The sequence below is a fragment of the Bos taurus genome, chromosome 13 (genome assembly GCF_002263795.3).
Source record: "Bos taurus isolate L1 Dominette 01449 registration number 42190680 breed Hereford chromosome 13, ARS-UCD2.0, whole genome shotgun sequence".
NCBI classification, from domain to species: domain Eukaryota; kingdom Metazoa; phylum Chordata; class Mammalia; order Artiodactyla; family Bovidae; genus Bos; species Bos taurus.
Window position 1 is genome coordinate 51,986,899 of NC_037340.1, and position 15,974 is coordinate 52,002,872.

At 48.4% G+C, this 15,974-nt stretch overlaps 1 protein-coding gene across 3 annotated transcripts; it reads right to left on the reverse strand.

Moving 5' to 3' along the window:
* Positions 1-1,472: 1,472 nt before the first annotated feature.
* Positions 1,473-15,842, reverse strand: ITPA (inosine triphosphatase). Of its 3 annotated transcripts, NM_001076282.2 has the most exons (8): positions 14,197-14,276; positions 9,183-9,240; positions 9,030-9,094; positions 8,825-8,898; positions 7,705-7,736; positions 7,048-7,163; positions 3,386-3,462; positions 1,473-1,905 (listed from the first exon to the last, which is right to left on the reverse strand). In NM_001076282.2, the coding sequence occupies exons 1-8, from the start codon at positions 14,260-14,262 to the stop codon at positions 1,767-1,769; spliced, it is 627 nt and encodes a 208-aa protein (NP_001069750.1). In that variant the 5' UTR covers positions 14,263-14,276; the 3' UTR covers positions 1,473-1,766. The 3 variants fall into 3 exon arrangements, with proteins under 3 accessions (NP_001069750.1, XP_024856569.1, XP_059748729.1); XM_025000801.2 differs by lacking the exons at positions 1,473-1,905; positions 3,386-3,462 and adding an exon at positions 5,492-5,611 and having other exon boundaries at positions 14,197-14,307; XM_059892746.1 differs by lacking the exons at positions 1,473-1,905; positions 3,386-3,462; positions 7,705-7,736; ... (1 more) ...; positions 9,030-9,094; positions 9,183-9,240 and adding an exon at positions 5,492-5,611 and having other exon boundaries at positions 14,197-15,842.
* Between the last annotated feature and the right edge of the window lie 132 nt (positions 15,843-15,974).

Genomic DNA, 15,974 nt, shown 5'->3' on the forward strand with positions numbered 1-15,974 from the left:
GAACAGCATATGCGAGGGCCCCAAGAAGAAGGCTTGAGGCCAGTGAAGAGGTGGCTGGTGGGGTGGGACAGGCACAGTCACCCTGCTGCTTGCAGGATGGGTCAAAGTAAAAGTAGTAGTCACTACTACTGTCCGACTTTGCAACCCCATGGACTGTAGCCTGCCAGGGTCCTCTGTCCATGGAATTCTCCAGGCAAGAATATGGGAGTGGGTTGCCATTCTCCTCTCCCAGGGGATCTTTCCAACCCAGGGACCGAACTCAGGTCTCATGCGTTGCAGGCAAATTCTTTACCATCTGAGCCACCAGGGAAGCCTGCAGGATGTGTAGCTAAGTTTAAAGACGGGGACAGAAAGTGTACTGTGCACCCAGGACAGAAGTCTATGAGGAAGCAGCTGGGGACCAGATAGAGAGAGGTGCCCTGCTTCAAGCACCACGTAGCCACCCACTCACATAACACAGCAGGTGACCCTTCTATGGGGCCCCTCCCCAGTAGCCTGGGTGTTCCCTGCAGGTAGGGCCATGTCCGGGATCACCAGGTAAGAAGAAGGCAGGCACCCCCCATCTGAGTCCCAGCCACATACCACCTACTCCAAGGAGACAACCCAGAGGAGGCTGGGCATGGCCACTGGCACTTCCGGAGGAAACGCCCAGCTAGGCTTCAGAGGAGCAAAGGGATGAGGTCCTGTCCTCCCCCATACCTGTTGACACAGTCTAGGGAAGCAAACGTTAAATCCAGGCCCCAGGCCAAGCTGCCAGGACTGAGGAACAGTGATGGGAGGGGACGCAACCTAAGCCTGGGAGTGACACACAGCACTGAGGACCCCATCCCCAAGCTGCTGCACACAACAGGCTTCTCTGACTGTCCTTGGGGTTGGGCAGCTCCTCTTTACCAGGGTAACACCTGCAGAAAAGCAAGGGAGCCACTCCGGCCCTCTGAAATCCCCTCAGGGAATGGGTTCACCAGGGCACAGTAAGGGTCTGGGGCAGCTGAGTCAGGCCCCTAGCTGGCCCCCCAGGCTGAACTACAACATATCAACCCAACTGGAATCAAGTACTCCATCCCCCATCCCTGCCACAAAAATAAACCTGGAGTTATAATCATAAACCAGCATTGTAGCTGCTTTAATGTACACCAGCATAAAGAAAAAGCACTCACCACCCCACACTGCCTGCCCCACAGCCCAGTTGGCAAACACAATAGAGGCCAGTTGAGTGGCGGAGTGGATTTCGCATGGAAAAGTTCAACGTGTGATCTGAGACTTGAAAGACCAAAGGGGAAGACAGAATATTCCAGCTAGCAATGGTACACGAACAGCCTCAGCACAGCTCTGCCTGCATCTGGCCATCCCACCCCTCAGCCCTCTTTCCCAATCCTGAGAGGTTTCCTGCTTCTGCCTAAAGGGACTCAGGAGGCAGACGCCTGCCTGGGGAGGTTTCAAAGCAGCTATACACAATTTATTATGGAAGCAAGTACCTTCTGGAATTTTTATTTGCTGTATTTAAAAAACATCTAAGGCTGTTTGTGTGGTTCTTCCCCAAACTGTTAACCCTATGAAGGGTTAACTTCACCGGAGGTCCTTTCAGGATTCCAGGCCTGGAGGCCGTAGACCTCTGAATCCACAAGGGCAAGAGGATGGTGTTGTCCTTTGGCCAAAGTCTCTCCAAACAGAGCCAGTTGCTCCCAACAGCTGGTAACACCGCCAGAAAGTGGTAATCCTGAAGGAAATACTTGGACAGGTGCCTGCCTGATAGAAGTGGTTTCAGGCTACCCCTCTCCGGATCCCCAGCTAGGGTGGTCATCACCGACCCCAGGAGTCAGGCTGCTAAAATATTCTTGCAACGCAAGCAGGGCCCGGAAGCGATGGGAAATGGTGTTCTTCTCAGCCTTGGGCATCTCTGCATACCTACAGGGCGACAGTAACAGCTCAGAGAAGAGGGAGCCCAGATACGGGGAGGGTATGTGCACCTCACCGCATCCTGCAGCCCGAAGCTCAAAGAGTCCCTAGTAAAAGGTAGCAGGGCCACCAGCTCCTGGCAGCCAGAGTTAATTTTTTAAAAATCAAAGAGCCTTAAATTCCTCTGTATGTAGAAATCCATATTAACTGTGTGGAAGGATACTAAATTTATTCTAGTGTCCAAGAGTCATTAAAAGGAAGCTGGAAACAGGGGGATGAGCTGCATGTTTGAGCAGCTTTGTCATCTGTTGACAGGAAGCAGTGGGGCCTAACAGAGCAAACACAGCAATGTCCTCCAGTGCACTGTGGGGTGGGCAGACAGGCGGGGGAGTGGGCCTTGAACAGCGAGCAAATAACCTGCTGTCTATGTCAGGATTCCACTAAGCTGAGAATCCCATACTCCAATTGTTACTTTCATATCTATGCCACCCAATACAGTGGCCATCAGTATGTGGCCATTTAAATTCAAACCAATTACAATTGAATAAAATAAATTCTGTTCCTCAGTTGCTCTAACCACATTTCAGATGCTCTACAGCCACATGTGGCTAAGAGCTACTGGATCACACAGTGCAGCTACAGAACATTTGTGTCATTGAAGCGATGTTTCATGTTGTCCTCAGCCCTGTCCCGGCTGTTGTAAGGTCTCAGGCCACACACCTGAAGGCTCCCTCCAGCGTGACAAACCCGATTCCCAATAATGGCCAACATATCCCATGTAAATAAGTGGGGGTTAGCATGAAATACTTGGAGAAGGCAGTGGCACCCCACTCCAGTACTCTTGCCTGGAAAATCCCATGGATGGAGGAGCCTGGAAGGCTGCAGTCCATGGGGTTGCTAGGAGTCGGACACGAATGAGCAACTTCACTTTCACTTTTCACTTTCATGCATTGGAGAAGGAAATGGCAACCCACTCCAGTGTTCTTGCCTGGAGAATCCAGGGACAGGGGGCTGCCGTCTATGGGGTCGCACAGAGTCCGACACGACTGAAGCGACTTAGCAGCAGCAGCAGCATGAGATACAGAGAACACCTGGCACTGTGTGTGTGTCGGGGGGGGGGGGGGGTGGCACACGCGTTAATGCGGTGCCCAGCTGTTAACATTTTTCCAAACTAGATGAGGGTCAGATAATCATCCATCCATCACGAAGCTGACAAGCCCAAGTCAGAGAGGGGAAGCTGCACAGCTGCTTTGTGCTGAGATGAACCCGAGAGCCCAGGACTTCCAGCTACACCCAGCTGCCTCCCAGCTGTGGACTGCGTCACTCAGATTCCTTGCATCCACCCCCAGCAGAGCTGCCTTCAACTGGAAAGGCACCGCAGAGCCTGCCCCCGCCCGCATCCGCATGCCTGCACCTGGGTGGGGCGCTGACCCGACCCAGACCACGCCATCCGACCCCCACACCCCTGGGAATAACTAGGGCTCCTTACGTCTGCTCGTATCCATCAGGCTGAAAGCAGGGGTCCCAGCCAAAGTCCCGGCAGCCACGGGGCACCACAATCCGGCCCTGCCAAAGAAAAGGGGGCGGAGCTATGTCACTGGACGTGGAGGAGATGCACTATGAGGAGGGCAGTAGCTAGTCTGAGTTTAGTTAATGAATTCAGTTAAACCCTAGTTACTCATATTATTTCAAGGGGTCCATGGTGCCAGCAAATGTTTGCTGAACACACATAAAATGCAGAGCAGGAGAGCTTGCTCTCCACAGACAGGGAGGAACCACATGCTTGATCAGGCCACCGATACCCCAGGGACCAGCCTCCCTCTCTAGAGGTTTGACATACTGTGACCTCACTGAAGAAGAGTCAATTTTGAAAACCTAACAGAAAACATTTTCCCCTAAGTGGAAGTTTGAGGGTCCTAAACTTTGCCGACAAATCCCGTATCTCCTACTATTACTACACTTATCAAAATACAAAGACGGCTCTAACAAATAACAAAATAGCACAATGTTCAACTCAAAAATAGCTCAATAAATACTGGCTGTAATAGGCAAATTCCAAAAGGGAAATTTTACAAAGAGAACCAGTATCATGAGATATCAGGTTACCTTGGGAATTAAAAAAAAAAAAAACATTAAAAATACAAGGGAAGTAGTAGAGGATGCGAATTAGCCACATAAATTCTAAGTCCTTTAGACCAAAGGCAAATTCTGCTTTTGCTAATGGGGAGCTGTGTGACCGAGGCCAGTTACTGAAACACTCTGAACTTCACCCACGCGACAAATGTTTTTTGAACACCTTATCGAGGCAGGTAGTGTTTTTAGCACTGGGATCCAAGAAAGCCTTAGCCTTGCCTTCACAGAATGGATCTCTTCAGCAAAACGAGCACTGCACCAGTACACAAATCAATGATCACCGAATCATTAGAGGGCACAAACTGGGACCTGGGCTCAAGAATCACAGGTCGGCGAGCTCAGGGAAGGCCTGGGTGAAGATGGGACACTCTGACCACATATAGGGCTGGGGCAGGAACATTCTAGGTGGAGGACAGAGCTGTGCCAAGGTTCTGAGATGGAGAAGGGCCTAGCACACACCCTGCTGAAAGTACTATGTGGTTGGGGGTTAGAGAGCATGGCTGAGAAAAGGACAAGTAGAAACAAGGCTGCCTCATTTAAAGTAAGGGCGGCAAACAACAAAGCACAAAAACAACGAAGCCAAAGCCGGGGAGACTGCAGGGCATGGTGGCAGTGGTGGTCAGGCCCAGCCAGCGGCACAGCAGCTACTCGGTCACAGTGCAGGGAGCTGAGCCTGTGGCTGGTCAGACTTTTGATTTCTGAGAGAATGTTTCTGTGAGAATAGCAGACACTATAATCAACTTTTAAAAATGTCACCAGGCAACACAATCTAGTAATCCTATCTGTGGATATATATCCAAAAGAGCTGAAAATGGGATGCTGAAGAGATATTTGCACGCCCATGTTCACAGCAGCATTATGAGCCAAAATGTGGAAGCCATTCAAGTGTTCATCAACAAATACAGGCAAACCTCAGAGATATCGTGGGTTCAGTGCCAGACCACTGTAATAAAGCAATTGTCACAATAAACCAAGTGGCATGAATGTTTTGGTTTCCTACTGCATATAAAAGTATGCAATAGCATTATGTCTTAAAAACAATGCTTGTTGTTGTTCAGGCACTAAGCCATGTCTGACTCTTTGTGACCCTGTGGACTGCAGCACACCAGTCTCCTCTGCCCTCCACTATTCTCCCAGAATTTGGTCAAATTCATGTCCATTGAGCCTGAGATGTTATCTAACTTTCTCATCCCAGTAGCACATTAGATACTTTCTGACCTGAGGGGGGCTCATCTTCTGGTGTAATATCTTTTTGCCTTTTCATACTGTTCATGGGGTTCTCACAGCAAGAATACTGAAGTGGATTGCCATTTCCTCCTCCAGTGGACCACGATTGGTCAGAACTCTTCACTATGACCTGTCTGTCTTGGGTGGCCCCAGACTCATAGATTCATTAAGTTACACAAGCCCCTTCACCACGACAAGGCTGTGATCCATGAAGGGAAAATAAAAAACATAAATATCTTAATTTAAAAACAGTTTATTGCTAAAAAATGCTAGCCATCATCTGATAGTGCAGGGTTGCCACAAACTTTCAATTTGTAAATACAGTATCTTCAAAGCTCAATAAAACAAGATATGCCTGTAAATAGATAAAAGTGGTACATACATTACAATGGAATGTTATTCAGCCTTAAAAAAGGAGATCCTGTCACATGCTACAACATGGATGAAATGAAGACTTTATGCTAAGTGAAATAAGACAGCCACACAAACACAGACACTGCAGGACCCCACTTATATGATGTGCCTGAGGCGGCCGAACTCAGAAACAGAAGGTGGAATGGCGCTTACCAGGTGCTGGGGACAAGAGAGGAAGTGAAGTTCAGTGAAATGAAGTTAAAGTCACTCAGTCATGTCCAACTCTTTGCGACCACATGGACTGTAGTCTGCCAGGCTCCTCTGTCCATGGGATTCTCCAAGCAAGACACTGGAGTGGGTTGCCGTTCCCTTCTCCAAGGGATCTTCCCAACCCAGGGACTGAAGCCAGGTCTCCTGCATTGCAGGCAGATTCTTTACCGTCTGAGCCACCAGGGAAGCCCAGAAGAGAGGAAGGTGGACTGTTATTCAAATGGGCATAGTTTCAATTTTGCAAGATGAGAAATTCCTAGAGATCTGTTGCACAATAGTGTACACTACTATACACTTAAAAATGGTGAAGACGGTAATTTCTGAAACCTGTTTTTTACCATAAGAACTGAACATCTCATCAGGGAGGCTTCCCTGATGGCTTAGTGGTAAAGCCAATGCAGGAGATGAGGGTTTGAACCCTGGGTCGGGAAGATTCCCTGGAAGAGGAAATGGCAACACACTCCAGTATTCTTGTCTAGGAAACCCATGGACAGAGCCTGACGGGCTACAGTCTACGGGGTTGCAAAAGCATCAGACACAACTTAGATGGAGCCACTGGTGTAGGGCTATATGGGCTACAGTGAGACTGGATTTTATCCTGAGCAGAGAGGACAAAGCAGAGAAGTGATGTGTCTGAAGGTAAACCCTGCCATAGGGAGGGAATGAATAGGCTGAGGCGGGGGCGGGGCGGGAAGCCCAGCACAGAGGGTGGTTTGGACTGAGAGAAGCAGCTGAACCTATGGTCTGATTGGTAAGCCTGGAGACACTGAAGGGCACCTCTGAAAGGAATGAGGTGGGGGGAGAGGAAGATTCTATATGAAGATAAAAACTTGGAAAGGCTGTGAGATGTTCAAGGGAAGATGTCGCACAGCAGTGTGATAAGGAGATTCAAGCTTGGAGAAGTTTGAACTGCAGATGTAGCCCTAGGAGTTGTTATCTTTAGTTCCCACATCTTCTCAGGAGAGCATACAGTGCACAGCTCTGAGTATACCAGGCTCCAAAAGCTGTGAGCCATGTATGTTTCCAAATATCAGACTCAGGGAGGCAATAAGTTTCAGGACTGACAGCTGTGGTACCTAGGAGTGTGACCATCCCACCAGATAGCATCACTGGGGATGGTCAGAGCGCCCTCTGGTGGCACGCAGGGGAACGAGCATGGGTACATACCATTGTCCGGCCCCTGAAGAGGCGTACGGGCTCATTCGGGTCCCCAGTGCTGAATGCGAACGTGCAGAGTGCATAGGCAGACTTGTCTTGGAACCCCTCCAGGAGCTGGTGGAGACCTGAGAGAAGGTGCAGTGAGGGCTCAGCACACTCTGCTGCCAAGCCCCAGGCCCAACTCCCCACCCAAGGGGCCCAGCTAGGGGAGGGGAGTTATACACTTTACCAAATAGGCCCTGTGCTGATAACCCAGGAAGCTGGGTGATGGGGATGTAGAATAAGGGTTCTACCACTGTGGATTCCAGGGCAGGGGGCTGGGACCAGAAGGAGAAGCAAGGTGTCCCCCTTTCCATCTCCTGCTGACAACGACAGCAAGTGGTGGGACCAATCCTCTGAGGGCCAGAATCTCCCTTTGCCGCTCAATCTCAAAGCTTTCACCACAACCGCCACCCCCATCTACTCCTCCACATCTCAGTGCTCCCTGGAGCTAGGTTTACAGGGAAAGTGTGAGCGTTGATTATAGATGGGGAAACTGAAGTGAACAGAGGCCTTGAAGGGGACAGAACCTGAGACTCCTGATTACTAGCTGGAGCTCCTCCCCCAGAACCCACAGACTTCTTAATTCCAAACACATCAAAAGAAAGAGACAAATAGGGATAATACCTTCAGGCTTTAACTTCTCCAGAAACCACTTTCTGCAAGAGAAATAAAGGTGAGACAGACACCACAAATGGATGGATGTTCCTACCACCTTCTTTCCAGGCTGCATCCCCCAGGGATTAAAGCTCTGAGAAAGTCAAGGAGAAAAGATAAAAAATGTCTCAACTCAAAATGAAGGGAAATAATCCAACAGGAAAAAGGAGATGGAGACAAACAGGCAAGGCACAGAAGAATCGATAAACCAACGAAGGCCTCAACTTCACTGCTAATTAGGGAAATACAAATTAAAATTGCATGTGATAACATTTCCTACTCACCCACTAAAATACTAAAAAGTCATGAAACAGTGCTGGTAAGAATACGGAACATGTGTAGGGGTGCTACTGCATTGGCAGACAAATTAGCAGTCCCAAAGTTGAAGATACAGTTAACCCTTGAACTGCCGAAGTTCACTCATAATGTGGATACCGTTCAACAGTCAATACTACACTAATACATGGCTGAATCCACGGATATGGAAGGCAAACTCTTAAGTTATACGTAGGTTAATCCCAAGTTGTTCACAGATCAACTGTATACGTAACCAAGACCCAACAAACCGGGGTATTTGTATCCTGTGTGTGTGTGCCCTCACTCAGTCATGTCTGACTCTTTGGGACCTCATGGACTGTCACCCACCAGTCTCCTCTATCCATGGAATTTTCCAGGCAAGAATCCTGGAGTGGGTAGCCATTTCCTTCTCCAGGGGATCTTCCTGACCCAGGGATCAAACCCACATCTCTTGAGTCTCCTGCATTGGCAGGGAGGTTCTTTACCACTAGCACCACCTGGGAAGCCTGAGGGGGTCCAGGACACTGGAGAGATTTAAGGAAATCCATTTGCAGATCTCAACTTCCTTATTTCCTCTTTCCTGAAACTGACCTGCCCAAGAATTACCTCTCCAATGGGTGAGTTGCCCTTGCCCATCTCAACTTACATACATTCTCACACTTAACAAAAGAAAGGCATGCCTCTCCCCTATCTCTAATCCTTCCTCAACAATCTGACATACTGGTGTTGACACCAAGACAGTGAATGACCTGCAGTATCAAGTAACCAATCAAAGGGGTGTGCTATCACTCACATGTAGGGGCCAGGGAGGCCTCCAAGGGCGTTGAAGCACAGACAGGTGTCCTCTACCAGTACAGGGCCCTGCACCTGCAGCACAAGGACATACAGCCCTGAGACCCGGGCCCACCAGCAGGCCCCACCTCCCCTCTGAGTTCTCAGGGCACCCAGGAGCCACCAGAATAAGAGGAGCAAGGACAAGACGCGAACGGAGCAAGCACCTGGCGAGCTGCCTCCTGACACTTCCGAATGGAAATCTCATCAGGCTCTCCTTGGTACTCTGGCACTTGTGAGGGAAACAGACACACAATCAGGTCATGGGGAGTTAGAGAAATTGAATCATCTTTTAAAAATAAAACTAAACAGAGACATACGGTCAATTTTCTGCGCCACCAAAGTACACGGAAATTTATCTCCTAGAATCTGAATGACCTGTTCCAAAATGAAAGAACATTTATCAGCATTTAATGATTCCCCATTACTGCACAAGCTGTCACCCACCATTCTCATCAGGTAACTCTCCTGTCAGTTCTCTAAAGTTCAAAGTCAGGTCCACGAGGCTCAACTGTAGCCCTCAGGGTCCCACCCCAGCAGGTCAGCTCCCTCATCTTCTCATTTTCTGATCCCTCCCTCCTACTTCAGGTCTCTGTTCATGCTAACCACCATCTAGAACACCCTCTTCCCTTCTCAATGGTCCCAGAACCTACTGTTTAGGCCAGGAATTTTCTATCAGGGGTTACCCGGAATTCAGGAGGATCTACCCAGAACTTGGATAGGAAAAAAAATACCTCTCTATTTTCATTAACCCTGAGCTGAAATTTAGCATCTCTTTCAATTGTGAGTATAGAAAACAAACAGCATCAGCAGTTCCTGTGACATTTAAATCTATTAAAATCAAAGATGTTGTCATATCTCTTTACAGTTCTAGCAGATAATCTCAAAATACCATTTACAGCCTTCACTATTTTTAAATTATGGTAATAACACAAAACAATAGACTGAATTCTTTAATGCATGAACAAAAAATATGTAACTAGATCACAGATATTTATATTTTGAGAATTGTAAATCAATAGAAATGATTTCCTTTGTGGTGGTGATATTGTCACTAAGTCACGTCTGTCTATTTGCAACACCACGGACTGCAGCCCGCCAGACTCCTCTGTCCGTGGGATTTCCCAGAAAATCCCCTTTTCTCTAGGGGATCTTTCCAACCCAGGGATTGAACCCACATCTACTGGATTGCAGGTGGATTCTTTACCGCTAAGCCACCAGGGATTCCCCCGATTTCCTTGGTAATCCCATGTATCTGTTCGTTTCCAAGGCAAACCATTCAATATCACGGTAATCCAAGTCTATGCCCCGACCAGTAACACTGAAGAAGCTGAACGGTTCTATGAAGACCTATAAGACCTTTTAGAACTAACACCCAAAAAAGATGTCCTTTTCATTATAGGGGACTGGAATGCAAAAGTAGGAAGTCAAGAAACACCTGGAGTAACAGGCAAATTTGGCCTTGGAATACGGAATGAAGCAGGGCAAAGACTAATAAGAGTTTTGCCAAGAAAATGCACTGGTCATAGCAAACCCCCTCTTCCAACAACACAAGAGAAGATTCTACACATGGACATCACCAGATGGTCAACACCAAAATCAGACTGATTATATCCTTTGCAGCCAAAAATGGAGAAGCTCTATACAGTCAGCAAAAACAAGACTGGGAGTGGAGTGTGGCTCAGATCATGAACTCCTTATTGCCAAATTCAGACTTAAATTGAAGAAAGTGGGGAAAACCACTAGACCATTCAGGTATGACCTAAATCAAATCCCTTATGATTATACAGTGGAAGTGAGAAATAGATTTAAGGGACTAGATCTGATAGAGTGCCTGATGAACTATGGAATGAGGTTCGTGACACTGTACAGGAGACAGGGATCAAGACCATCCCCAAGAAAAAGAAATGCAAAAAAGCAAAATGGCTGTCTGAGGAGGCCTTACAGATAGCTATAAAAAGAAGGAAAGCAAAAAGCAATGGAGAAAAGGAACGATATACCCATTTGAATGCAGAGTTCCAAAGAATAGCAAGGAGAGATATGAAAGCCTTCCTCAGCAATCAATGCAAAGAAATAGAGAAAAACAATAGAATGGGAAAGACTAGAGATCTTTTCAAGAAAATTAGAGATACCAAGGGAACATTTCATGCAAAGATGGGCTCAATAAAGGACAAAAATGGTATGGAGCTAACAGAAGCATAAGATATTAAGAGGTGGCAAGAATACACAGAAGAACTGTACAAAAAAGATCTTCACGGCCAAGATAATCATGAAGGTGTGATCACTCACACTTGCCTAGAGCCGGATATCCTGGAATGTGAAATCAGGTGGGCCTTAGAAAGCATCACTACGAACAAAGCTAGAGGAGGTGATGGAATTCCAATTGCACTATTTCAAACCCTAAAAGATGATGCTGTGAAAGTGCTGCACTCAATATGCCAGCAAATTTGGAAAACTCAGCAGTGGCCACAGGACTGGAAAAGGTCAATTTTCATTCCAATCCCAAAGAAAGGCAATGCCAAAGAATGCTCAAACTACTGCACAATTGCACTCATCTCACACGCTAGTAAAGTAATGCTCAAAATTCTCCAAGCCAGGCTTCAGCAATACATGAACCATGAACTTCCAGATGTTCAAGCTGGTTTTAGAAAAGGGAGTGGAACCAGAGATCAAATTGCCAACATCCGCTGGATCATCAAAAAAGCAAGAGAGTTCCAGAAAAACATCTATTTCTGCTTTATTGACTATGCCAAAGCCTTTGACTGTGTGGATCACAATAAACTGTGGAAAATTCTGAAAGAGATGGGAATACCAGACCACCTGACCTGGCTCTTGAGAAACCTATATGCAGGTCAGGAAGCAACAGTTATAACAGGACATGGAACAACAGACTGGTCCCAAATACGAAAAGGAGTACATCAAGGCTGTATATTGTCACCCTGCTTATTTAACTTATATGCAGAGTATGTCATGAGAAACGCTGGGCTGGAGGAAGCAGAAGCTGGAATCAAGATTGCCGGGAGAAATATCAATGACCTCAAATATGCAGATGACACCACCATATGGCAGAAAGTGAAGAGGAACTAAAGAGGCTCTTGATGAAGGTGAAAGAGAAGAGTGAAAAAGCTGGCTTAAAACAACATTCAGAAAACTAAGATCATGGCATCCAGTCCCATCACTTTATGGCAAATGGATGAGGAAACAGTGGAAACAGTGGCTGACTTTATTTTTCTGGGCTCCAAAATCACTGCAGATGGTGATTGCAGCCATGAAATTAAAAGACACTTACTCCTTAGAAGGAAAGTTATGACCAACCTAGACAGCATATTAAAAAGCAGAGACATTTCTTTGCCAACAAAGTTCCATCTAGTCAAGGCTATGGTTTTTCCAGTAGTCATGTGTGGATGTGAGAGTTGGACTATAAAGAAACCTGAGTGCTGAAGAATTGATGCTTTTGAACTGTCATGTTGGAGAAGACTCTTGAGAGTCCCTTGGACTGCAAGGAGATCTAACCAGTCCATCCTAAAGGAGATCAGTCCTGGGTGTTCATTGGAGGGACTGATGTTAAAGCTGAAAATTCAAATACTTTGGGCACCTGATGCAGAGAGCTGACTCATTTGAAAAGACCCTGATTCTGGGAGGGATTGGAGGCAGGAGAAGGGGATGACAGAGGATAAGATGGTTGAATGGCATCATCGACTCGATGGACAAGGGTTTGGGTGGACTCTGGGAGTTGGTGATGGACAGGGAGGCCTGGCATATAGCAGTTCATGGGGTCACAGAGTTGGACATGACTGAGCGACTGAACTGAACTGAAAAATATTTTCCTGAGAAAGGTTCCATAGGCATCATCATTCTGCCAATGGAATAACAAGTTAAAACTCTCTTACTTTAGGCCAACTTCAAGTACATCTTCTCCAGTGAGCCTCCTCTGGCCACTCCAGCCTGTTCTTTTTTTTTTTTTTGGCCATGCCATGTGGCTTGTGGGATCTCAGCCACCCCACTGGGGATCTAACCAGAACCCCAGCAGTGAAAGCTTGAATCCTAGCCACTGGACCCTCAGGGAATTCCCTCCTGCCTCTTTAAATGTGGGAGGCAGACACATTCTCAACCATAAGTAGAGATGGGCTTGGGAGCTGGCAGCCACCATCTTGCATGGGGCTCTGTTCAGGGTGGCACTGCCTGTCTGACTGGTCTGGCCTCAGGATCCCAAACCTTTTCTCAGCCCAGGGCTCTGACTTCTGAGAAGGCCACTCTGAAATGGCAGAGACGTGCCATCAGTCCTTGTGCTGAAGATAAATGAAGGGTCCCCTAATGACTGCACCCCACTGGTCTGCCTCAGATATCAAGTGGATGTCATCCTGATTCCCCACACATGACCCATCTCCCTGGCCATGGCTGAAGGGGCAGGGACAAACCTTTGATCCAAGCAAGGCCAATCAGAGCTGATGTCTGGGAGAAGCCTCACTGCCTCCTCCATCAGGAGGCGAAATGCAGAAAGACCTCAAAATGAAAAGCGATGAGCATCCAGAGAGAACTAGAAGGACAAATAAACCCCTCTCGAGGGACTCCTGAGAAAGACTCCTTAAGTCCTGTGGAACAGCACACTATTGGATTCCCATGACAGTCACCTGGTGGTTTACATAAGCTATCTGTGTCTCTTTACTATTTGCCGCCAAAGAGGTTCCATCGACCCCCAGAATCCTTACAGCTAGCCACAAAGCCCCGGTAGACAAGAACGTTGATCCACTGCCTCCCTCACACCTCTCTTGCATTATCCCCATTTCAAACAAACTTCTTGCATTATCCCCATTTCAAAGATGGCAGAAAGAGGCTGGGAGACCGAGGACCACATTTCTGGACTGTAGTGGGGCGTGGACGGCTCGGCTTGGATGCCTTGCTCCACGCCCTGTCCGGTTCCTGACAACCCCAGGCCAGTAGCGGTGTTTGGATCAACTCCAGAGGGGTGTCGGAGTCCTGGTTTGGGAACCAGCTTAAGAGGTAACCTTTGGGACAAGTGCTAAGGACTTCACCACTTAGCTCCCGAAGCCCCTCAGCTCACAAGTCCTGTGCCCAGATTTGTCAAGGGCCTTATTTTATTGAGCACAACCCCGGGTCGCCCCCACTCCGCAAACGTTCGGGTCCCACTCCGCGCGGCACTACCCCCTTACAGATCCCACCCATCCCTCCCCGTCCGACTCTTCGTTCCGCGTCCGCTGCTCCACCCGCTTGCTTCGCTCCGCCTGGAAGCCTCTTCCGCCTTCTCCCCAGCCAGCCTTGCCACACGCTACCCTTTCACCGCCTCCTAGTCGGCCTCCGCCACCCTTCCGTCACCTCCTCCAGCTTTTTGGCGTTCCCCGTGACAAACACGATCTTCTTCCCGGCCAAGGAGGCCGCCATGGTGATCCCCAGGTACCCCGCAGACCCACCGGAAGTCCTTCTGCTTCGAGTCGCAGGCACTTCCGACTACCGGCGGAAGGGGATAATCCGATTTCTGAGCTGTGGTCCCAGGAAGGCATCCTGTGGTTTGTGTTGCGGTGGCCGGGGCTGCGGCGGCGACTGCGGCAAAAGTGGCAGCCTGGGCACCTTTGGGCAGGAACGCCTCTCTGGGCATCCAGAAGCCTTGCTCAGACCCCCAGTAGCAAGACGCCCTTTTCTGGATGAGCAGCCTGGGGCCCCCAACGGCTAGAAGGGAGGAGAAGGGCTTGGCCACCTTATCGGAATTGCTGGGGTCTAACGGACACTGGCGGAGAAGGCAATGGCACCCCACTCCCGGACACGACTGAGCGACTTCACTTTTCACTTTCATGAACTGGAGAAGGAAATGGCAACCCACTCCAGTGTTCTTGCCTGGAGAATCCCAGGGACGGGGGAGCCTGATGGGCTGCCGTCTATGGGGTCGCAGAGAGTCGGACATGACTGAAGCGACTTAGCAGCCGCAGCAGCAATGGACACTGGAGGTTGCGTGCGCCTAGACCAGCCCCTCCCGCCGAAGCCAGAAGAGACTATTCTAACCACCTGCCCCACTCCTGTTTTCACCCATCTCTGGGACAGGGGCACCGAGGAAGCAAAGAAACCCTTCGTGCTTACCTCGAGGCCTGTGATGAACTGCCTAGGCTCTGGACGATTCGCCTTCACTGCCGGGACCTCTAAAGTTGTCTCTGAGAACTGTTTCCTTCAGGACAAGGGCTCCCAAACCTGGGTCTTTATCCTGACCTCATCTTCAGCTCGGCTTCCTTAGCTCCGCCTTGCCTGCCAGCTCTGAACTACCTGACTGCGATTTTAAACTTTGCATAGCCTTAATCTAGCCCCGTCTTTTCACCCATGTCCCAGACTTGGGAATTCAGTATTTAAACTCCTTTATTACAACATCCCTCCAGTCCCTTAAATCCATCTTTCCTTCTCAGCCAATTATTTTCATCCCCAACACAGCAAAGAGTAGAAAGTGCCCCAGCAGACCCACCTTGCAATAGGTCTTGACCCACTACTGACACTCTTACTGGGCAATTCAGCCGTCTCTCTCCTTCATGGGGCAGATTCAGGGCCAGCTCTACTCCTGGTGAGGCAGCTCCTGTCAGGAGTATCATCGAAAGTCTGGAGAGCTGGCAATGCCTGGATTTTGTTTACTGTTAAAGACATCTGATCATCTCGATTATCAGCTTTTTTTTTTTTTTTACACGCCAGAATTTGTCCTTGGGGAACATATTTTATCTTTTAAAAAAAACCCTTTGCTCAATGACTACCATAGTGGGAATATTGCACAGGCCAAAAGGCATTACTATGTCTTAACGCAGGTCCTAGAATTTCCCATTCTACCATGTGATTCTACCATATGATCCCTTTCTACTGGGTGATTTGCCAATCTCTTTGGAGTTGACACGAGAAATAGTGGGTTAGATCAGGAAGTGGTGCCCTTGGTCTATGTCAAGTGTCTTCCTCATGAAGTCATGGTCAATCTTCAGGCATGTGAGATGGTTCACAAAAGAGGTTCACCTCAGCAAAGCTGACCTCCTGATAGGCTAGGAGGAGCTTTCCAGGGACTGAGTATAGGCAGCTGGTGTACCACAGATAAGAACCACGTGGTATGATCAGCACAAAGACAGTCAGAGCCC